This window comes from Carassius auratus, chromosome 4 (genome assembly GCF_003368295.1).
Source record: "Carassius auratus strain Wakin chromosome 4, ASM336829v1, whole genome shotgun sequence".
In the NCBI taxonomy this organism is placed as follows: Eukaryota; Metazoa; Chordata; class Actinopteri; order Cypriniformes; family Cyprinidae; genus Carassius; species Carassius auratus.
The window spans coordinates 23,999,970-24,009,311 of NC_039246.1; the positions used below are offsets into that span (position 1 = coordinate 23,999,970).

General features: G+C 37.1%; 1 protein-coding gene across 1 annotated transcript; it reads left to right on the forward strand.

Annotated features, from left to right (window-relative positions):
* Window positions 1–1,860: 1,860 nt before the first annotated feature.
* On the forward strand, window positions 1,861–9,126 carry LOC113063396 (serine-threonine kinase receptor-associated protein-like). The gene is made up of 10 exons (XM_026233760.1): window positions 1,861–1,924; window positions 2,082–2,208; window positions 2,344–2,479; window positions 2,575–2,656; window positions 6,191–6,263; window positions 6,369–6,468; window positions 6,600–6,737; window positions 6,866–7,002; window positions 7,128–7,277; window positions 8,442–9,126. The coding sequence occupies exons 2-10, from the start codon at window positions 2,088–2,090 to the stop codon at window positions 8,501–8,503; spliced, it is 999 nt and encodes a 332-aa protein (XP_026089545.1). The 5' UTR covers window positions 1,861–1,924; window positions 2,082–2,087; the 3' UTR covers window positions 8,504–9,126.
* Window positions 9,127–9,342: the final 216 nt, after the last annotated feature.

The following is a 9,342-nucleotide window of genomic DNA, read 5'->3' on the forward strand; positions in this document are numbered from 1 at the left end:
TAAACTCAGGTTGCGCACGGTTACGCCTCCAGTGGTGCTATTCGATTCGCGAAGCAACCGGTTCGTTTCCACGATTCAAACGAACCGACTCTTAGAGCGTTCTGGAGGGGCTGTTTTGTAAAATGTAAAAAAAACTCGTAAAAAAAAAAACAATCCTGATTCAAACATCTGTCATTTTCTTACGTGGAACACAGAACAAAACAACAGAGTAAAAAAAAGGGTTGCAAACGCGTGTTTCCAAATAAAAACTAAGGGATTCTGAAAGTCTTGAGTGAGAGGGTTAATTTTTTGTATGTTATTGCAATACATTTAGCATTTATCTTCATTGTGTCATTTGGTGTCATTATCTTTGTGTGTGTTCAAGGAGGAGAAAAAAGGTGAGCGATACAACTGCTCAACTGATTGGCATGAACAATATGAGCGTAACCTTTAAATGACAGAATTTTACTAACTTTAAAAATGTATGGTGGTGAATCCCCTCAAATCACTCAAGTGGAATCACAAACAGCACAAATGTACACTGAAAATATAAACCGAAGTTTTAAAGAAATCAGCTGTGAATAGGTTTTTGAACCGGCTCATTCAAGTGAACTATCCAAACGATCACTAAAGTGATTCGGACTGCTCAGCGCTATCAAATGATCCCACCCCCGTGCGTTAAGAGACTGTCGCGGTGCATGCTGGTACAATATGACTCACACTGCTTTCAGCGTTTCTGTGTCACTAAGATAATACTCAGATAGACAGGCTTGCATGTTTGCTTTTCTGTTTTCCAGTCACAAAAATATGTACTTTACTGTAGATGTTCATCTGAAATGGCTTTTAGCAAGATTTTCACAGAGATACATTAGTGTAAGATCTGTAGCAACCTGTGATTAATGACAATCACAAGCGTTACAGTGATTCTGAATTTCAAATCGACGTATACTTAAAATAAATGTAACAAACATTTATTGTCAATATATTATGAATAACCAAACTATAGAAATATATAGGAAAGACGTGTGTATTGGTTAATGGATGCCAACTGTGTGTCAAGTTATTAATACTTTATCTATCTATCTAGTTTATATATATATATATATATATATATATATATATATATATATATATATAATTTTTTTTTTTTTATCCAGCATGTTCTGTGAGTCTTTTTAGAGATCACAGGGACGTGTCCCATGATGGCCCTGGGATTATCATGACATCACCGTCAGTTTGTCAGCATCACTGGATGGTATCTAACATAAGAACTTTAAAACAACGAGGACGCTCTGACGCACTGCATTAAAAAAAACAAAAAACAAAAAAAAAACACAAAATTCTAATTTTATCCTGTGCACGTATTTCTTGCCCACGGGGGGCGCTCGGTGGCTCAAAAAGTTAACTTGATAGATTGAAGGAAATTTTTCTAGTAAAGGTTGATCATAGTCGTCATTATTATATAAATATTTAATAATATTGATACACTATATATTTATAATGCCGTACAGCCTCATAATGCTAACGATCTCGTCATTTTGAGTTCGTATCTGAACATATGTTCTCGTATACACGGTTATAAGCTTTTCTTATAGGATTTTCTTCTTTTTTTATATTACAGAATAAACTTCAAACATTTTATATCACATCATGTTCATTGCATCTTTAGAACAAGGACTATTTGTGCTCCACGTGACACGATTCTGACCAATCCCGTGGCGCCGTGGGCCGGAAATGATGGCACACTAGTGCTTCCATTATGTTCCTGACTGTAGCGTTAGCGAGGGCTCGAGTTTAGCTTACACACACTCACACAAACACACCTCGTGTAGCTGGTGGCACAGCACTTTAGCTGGGAGTGCAGCTCTGAGCTCCACAATCCTCCCCGACACGTAATCTGTCCACAAAGTACTGGTGTGTGTCGTTGGTTTGCTGTTTTTGTAAGGTAATGACTGATTTCCTGACTAGCCAAGCTTGTGTTAGCCAGCACATCTGTTCTGTCATGTGTAGAATACCTTGTTTGTAGACATCATCTTGATTATTAATACACGTTTAGCTGTGTCTGAGATATAGTCCATAAGTGTATCCTGTCATTATTCTAGGCCTCCATGGTGAGTATGGCTATGAGACAGACTCCTCTCACCTGCTCTGGTCACACCAGACCTGTTGTGGATCTGGCGTTCAGTGGAATAACTCCTTATGGATATTTCCTCATTAGCGCTTGTAAAGGTTGGTGTGATTTTGAATCTTAAAACCAACCCATTAAATATGAAAAAGGAGTGATAATTGCAGTAAGTGACTGCTTATGGGTTAATTGAGTGTAAAATCAATCTGAATCTTTGTTTTGGTAATCCAAAATTGCAGATGGCAAACCTATGTTGCGCCAGGGAGACACAGGGGACTGGATCGGGACGTTCTTGGGTCACAAGGGTGCTGTCTGGGGTGCCACCTTGAATAAAGAAGCTACAAAAGCAGCTACAGCCGCAGCAGATTTTACAGCGTAAGAACAAGCAGCAACTAAAAATGAAATGGGTGAAATAATATTGGTGAAATGTTATTTTACTTTTTTTTTATTTATTTGTTTTAATATGACAGAAAGGTATGGGACGCTGTCACTGGAGATGAGGTCCTCACCCTGGCGCACAAGCACATTGTGAAATCTGTGAACTTCACAGAGGTAATACTTGATGCGGAGAGCCAGATGTTTACAAGATAGCTGTACTAGAATGATTTTTAAAGGATTGTGTGATGAGGAATTATCAAGAGTAGATTACATTTAAAGATACATTAAGATAGAAAAGTTATTTTCAATGTTAATAATAAATTCAAATAGAATAGTTTTTTATTGTAATGTTTCATGAAATTGGGATTTTTACTGTATTTGTAATTAAGTAAATGCAGGCTGAACATTTAAAAACAGCAAAAAAAAAATCAGACTGCAAAATTTAGAAACAGAAGTGTACTTCAATTTCTTCTATAAGTGAAATATTTTATTTTTAAATATATACTTATTAGTTTACTTCTTTCATTAAATATTTTAAGTACACTAGAATTACAGTGCATCAGGAAAGTGTTCAAAGCTCCTCACTTTTTCTACATTTTGTTTTTACAGCCTTATTCCAAAATGGGTTAAATTATTTTCCTAAATTTTATAAACAATACCCCAGAAAAAAAAATCACATGTACATAAGTATGCAAAGCCTTTTTCAATACTTTGTTGAAACATCTTTGACACCAATTACAACCTCAAATATTTTTGGGCATGATTTGAAGCTTTTATAATCATCATTTGGCAATTATCTGTTTTTTTCTCCTCGGCTCTTCACCTCTCAAGCTCTGTCAGGTTGGATGGGGGGCAGACAGATACATTTTTTAGGTTTCTCCAGAAATATTTGATTGAGTTTAATCCCAGGCTCTGGCTGGCCCACTCAAGGACATTCACAGAGTTGTCTAGAAGCCTGTGTGATTAGGGTCTTTAGCCATTTTTCCACTGTCGGGCCAGTGCTTTAAATGGGGGTGGCAGGGCTAATAGCCTTGGACCTGTAGCACCGAGGCAAAAATATCACTGCTTCACTAAAACCCACCCTTTACACGCTTCTCAGGAACAATGTCATGAAACCCCATCATTTCACCAACAAAGAGAAGTTATCAGAAAACTAATAAGATTTAAGTCACTGGAATTAGTGTGATCACAAAACAAATATAATAAAAGCAGCCGTTTGTTTGCATTCTTTGTTAAATATTTAAATCCAAAAGCATCTATGTTTTACTACAATAATTAATACATTGATCATAATTAATAAAATTAATCAAGATTGAAAATGTCACACGATATAAAGAATTATGAACATAGCCTGCTTATTCAGTCAAGTCTGTTTCTGTTTATTTGTAGTCACAGTAGCCTATATACATCACATTTAGAAAGAATGAACATTTCTATATTTTTATAAAACCCCCCCCAAACAAAAACATTATTATATGTTTATGACATAGGGTACATACGCATAGCTAAACTCGAGACCAGACTTATGACAGAGAAAATGTATTACTAAATAAATACACGATTGTGATAGAGCGGACATCCAATTTCTTAAAGTAGTCGCATGTAACATGGTAACGTTAATGCCTAGCATACATAATCTTTTACATCGCTTATATATATTTCTGCTTTGTATGGTGATTATAATCCACATCGGATCAAGTAATTTCAAACACTGGCCCCCTGAAAGGGGGTTTTGAGCTCAACTTATTTTTTTTACGTTTTTAATGCTGGTGTTGTAGCCATTAGCTTAATGAAGTGCTCCATTGCGATGACGCTCTCTAGACGTCGAGAAACTCAGCCTTTGTTCATAACCACTCCTCTAGCCCCAGCTGACCCACTTTGGCCCAAGCTTTTCATCCAGCAAAAAAAAAAACATGCCGTTGGCCCCGAGGAAGCCTGATCAATTACCAAAAGTGACAGTGGAAACGCTTCAACCCAGTCTGATGTTCTGAATGCTCTGGACTGGGTTTTCATTAAGGCTATCTCAATATTTTGGTGCATTGAGCTTTTCCTCTACTCTGAGGAGTCCTTCAGTCCCTGCCGCTGAATAACAGACCCACCACATGAGGCTGCTACCTGCACACTTTACTTTTGGGATGGTACTCCACAGGTGATGAGCAGTGACTGGTTTCCTTCAAACATGATTCTCAGAATTGAGGTTTATCAGACCAGATAAATTTGTTCCTCGGAGTCTGAGGGGTCCTTTAGATACATTTCTGCAATTTCCAAGTGTTTTTTTAAATGTGTCTTCACTGAGGAGAGGATTGAGTCTGGCCATAAAGCACAGATTGGTGGAGTGTCACAGTGATGTTTGTCCTTCTGTAGATTTCTCCTATATCCTCATATGATCATGGAGCTCAACTAGAGTGAGCATCAGGTTCTTGGTCACCACACTAACCAAAGCTCTTCTCCATCAATTGCTTTGTTTTGCCAGGAGGCCAGCTCTAGGAAGTGTCCTGGTTGTTTCAAACTTCTTCCATTAAGGGTAACAGAGACTATATGCTTCTGTGAACCTTCAATCCTGCAGAGATCTTTCCGTATCCTTCCCCAGATCTGTGCCTTAATACAATCGTGTCTTTGTGGTCTACAGACAATTCCTTGAACTTCATGGCTTGGTTTGTTCTCTGACATGCACCTTACTGTGGGACCTTATATAGACACAGGTGTGTGCCATTTCAACCAATCATGTCCAATCAACTGAATTTACCACAGCTGGACTCCAATTAAGTTGTAGAAGCGTCTCAAGGATGATCAGTAGAAAAACAGGATGCACCTGAGCTCAATTTTGAGTGTCATGGCAAATGCTGTGAATACATGTACATGTGGTAAAAAAAAAAAAAAAAGTAAATACATTTGCAAAGATATCAAACTAACTTCTTTCGCATTGTCATTATGGGGTATTGTATTAGGGATGTTCCCGAAAGGTAATGATGTGTACTACAGCACCCCTAAGAATTAATACGATAGAATTAATATAAAATATACAAGAAAAATATATTTCAATGCTTTCTTACACAATTATATAGTTGGGTAATTATCCTGTATATAAATGGCAGGCATCAGGGATTATTATTATGGAGTACATTGAGATCACTTATGCACTTTTTCTTTTTACTTTCACTTTTGAGATTCGTGTTCACACATAGCCTACTTTACTACAGAGCAGCAGTATTTACCACACATTTGACAAGATTAGATGTTTGTCAGTGATGCTCAGGATGTGCAAATTATTTGCCATCGTCCTATCAGTCATCTCTCATTACCTCTCTCTGTTTCTGTGGTGAAATTATATCTACTGTTATGTAGAAGGCAACTGCAATCAAGTGGCTAACCATGATGCTTTAGTGGCTCTGTAGAACACATTATTCATTTTTCGTGCCTTTCCAAATACGTATTTGAATTTTGAGGAAAATAACCAAATAAGTCCATTTTGGAATAAGTGAAGCACTGTACATAACGAGAACATTGCCCTTTCAAGTTGAGATCTAAGGCTGAACAATGTTAAAATTTACTTCTGGATTTCTATAATCCAAACTTTATATGCAAATACCAGTAGCAATGATGTCTTTTCAGTAATGTCAATTCATTTCAAGCTTCTGGACACTGTTAATTGAGTTGAGTTACTTTGTTAAACAGAACGTTTTTTACCATCTTATGTTGAATCAACAGGACAGTAACTATCTCCTGACTGGAGGAAATGATAAAGTGCTGCGCATCTATGATCTCGGCAAACCAGAAGCAGGTTTGTAAAGTGTCTTTTTGGGTTTGTGTTGATTTCCAAAAGCCAATTCCTAGACCGCTTCTTAGATAAAATGACATGGAAGGCTAAATGGCATTTGTAATCCAGAACCCCAGGAGATTGCAGGCCACACCTCGGCTATAAAGAAAGCTCTGTGGTGTAACAATGACCAACAGATTCTCTCAGCTGCTGATGACAAAACTATCAGGTGAGTGTCCAGAATGGCAACGGAGAAAGTCTTTGAATTTTACGGTAGATACTTTGCCTATTTCAGACTGATATTTTATAGTGTCTATAAATATTTGTGTCTGATTCTGAGTTTTTGTCTTTCATGTGTAGACTTTGGGACAAGAACACAAAGGAGGCAGTGAAGACTCTGTCGTTTGATGCTTCTGTCAGCAGCATGGAGTATATTCCTGATGGGGAGATCCTTGTCATCACATATGGAAGAACCGTTGCTTTCCACAATGCCCAAAGGTAGATGACAAGCTGTCATATCATTCAAATTTTACCTTGCAGACTGAATCAGAGTAAAACATCTTCTTAAAATGTATTGACAGCTGAATAACTGTCAAATGTTTTCTTTTTTTTTTTTCTTTTTTTAGTTTGGATTTGATAAAGTCTGTGGATGCCCCTGCATCTATTCACTCTGCCTCACTGCATCCTGAGAAAGACTTCTTTGTGGCTGGAGGAGACGACTTCAAACTTTACAAATATGACTACACAACCAAAGAGGAATTGGGTAGGAATATAGTTGCTTAGTTAATGTATTTAACTACAATATAAAAAAACAAAGCTGCTTATAGATGGGCTCGTGAACATATACTTATTTGTTCATGCTTGACATTAAGTTTGTCTCTCTTTCAGAGTCATATAAGGGTCACTTTGGGCCTGTACACTGTGTGCGGTTTAGCCCTGATGGAGAGCTGTATGCAAGTGGCTCAGAGGACGGCACTCTGCGTCTGTGGCAGACTGCTGTAGGGAAAACATACGGCCTGTGGAAATGTGTCCTGCCTGGTGAGTTTACATAGATATTGTCAAGACAGTTAGCATGTAGGGCTGCACAAGTGGTTGACTTGAAACCAAAATTGCGATATTGCTTAGTGCAATTGAATTAAATATATGCATGCCACTGCATTTTTTTTTACATGCAAACAGCTCATGATCCAGTGTTTTCAATTGTCTTTGAGCAGCTCAGTTTGCAGTTAAGGCTACTCTGAGCTTGGGTTGCTTAAAACATGTATAGGAACACACAAAGCTCCAACCGTCTTTCCAAACTTGTCATGAGAACTTGAAGCGCATGTAAACTCACCATTGTGAACAACATAGAAGTTTTAAGGGCTCTCGGCAGTAAAAGTTTGGTGGTTTAACATATCAAAATGAATAAATTAAGACCGTCATAAATATTAGCATTGAAATTTTACAAAAACAACAACTTTTAGTAGTAATAGTAGCAATATATTTATCTTTTATTTTATGTTAAATATTATTATTGTAAAGTAAAAATAGTTCTTCTTAATATCATTAAATAAAATCATATTTTTTTTATTTTTTAGCCATTGATTTATAATCACAAGATTGAGTCAATCATGCAGCCCTACAACTAAGCTGAGCATTGTTTTTAATTACAATTTTTATCTGAAAAAAGTTGCAAAAAAAAAAACCAAATTGTGCAGCTCTATTAGCATGTATGTGTGTGTGTGTGTATATATATATATATATATATATATATGCATGCATGATTCAAAAAGATGACTTTGTTTCTGAAAGCCTAAACTATAAATACATTATCAGTCTAATATGCTTCTATTAATTAACCAAAAGAAAATTTGGATGGCAAATATAACAATGCCATATAAGCACTAAGTCCAGCAGAATTCCAGCACTGCTGTTAGATTTTGAAAGGCTTATGACAGATGTCCCTGCCTTTTACTTTAGCGATTAGCTGATAAGTGGCTTGATTTGCCTCTCATTTGCATGAAAAAATGCTCTTTCCACTTTGCTGTCATACCTACAATATATGGCATGATCCTGCCTTGCATGCTAATCAATAATTAGATTCTATATCAGTTATTTTATAAGGGATTTTCAATTTGAAAGTGCCAGGTCAGGAAAAGGCTTTATATGTGGCTTTGTGTATCAGATTCTGTACCCTACATTAAATCTCTCTGTCCCTTTCAGAGGAGCTGTCATTAGAGAACTCTGAAGCGCTGTACTGCCCTCCAGCTGAGATCAAGGCCTGAGTTGGGCGAGAAAGAGGAAGACCATGAGGCGAAGGAGGAGACATCACGGGAGAGGTCAGGGGACAGGATGGGTCGAGGAAACCACACCCCAGCAAAGTGCTGTGCCACCACCCTTCTTCACATGAGACGGACCGCACTGCCGAGCGTGGAGACAAACCAATACGCATGTACACACTGTGGAAAAGAGCATCAGGAGACGGCGGTAGAGCTGAGAATGCTAGTTCAAATGCTAATCCTCCAGCTGCCTGCTCTTTCTTTGATACCCATGATACACCAGTCAGCTCTTTCATAAGCGGTCTGTTTCTGCAGCACTGTGATCACTGGTTAAGATTGTTTTTGTTTTGTTTTTTGTTTTGGTGTCGCAACATGTGCTTTCAGTACATTTTGTTTGTTAATGCAAGAGCTCAATCTTCAGTTTGACAGCATCTCTCAGCGCAAGTGCTCCTGAGGAACGTGTTATTCAAAAGTTTATCAATGGTAGTGTGAATTCGGTGTCAATGTTTTCCACGACAGCCTGGGAAATACGTAAACGCGTAAAGCTTAAAAGTGACTTAAGTTCTTTAAAAAAAAATTGTCTTTGGTTGCAACATATGTTGTATCATTTGGCTAATAAAATTATGACATGCCTTTATCAAATTTAATGTTTTTCTTTGTGTTTTTATTCATCACAAAATATAAGTCTTACCAAATAACTTAATACTGTGGTATTCTGCACTTGAATTACTTATTAGTCCACCAGTAGTTGCCTTTTATTTCTAATCTAATTTTAAATTTACTTTTCATCCTCGTTATTTATTTATTTCCACCGCAATATTTATTTTACATTCGAAGGAATTTTT

What these genes read in the sequence shown, in the direction of transcription:
- LOC113063396 (XM_026233760.1), top strand. Translation starts at nt 2,088, where the DNA reads ATGGTGAGTATGGCTATGAGACAGACTCCTCTCACCTGCTCTGGTCAC. An exon ending in CCTCATTAGCGCTTGTAAAG is followed by an intron (nt 2,209 to 2,343) that starts GTTGGTGTGATT and finishes CCAAAATTGCAG; the next exon opens with ATGGCAAACCTATGTTGCGC. An exon ending in GCTTTCCACAATGCCCAAAG is followed by an intron (nt 6,738 to 6,865) that starts GTAGATGACAAG and finishes TTCTTTTTTTAG; the next exon opens with TTTGGATTTGATAAAGTCTG.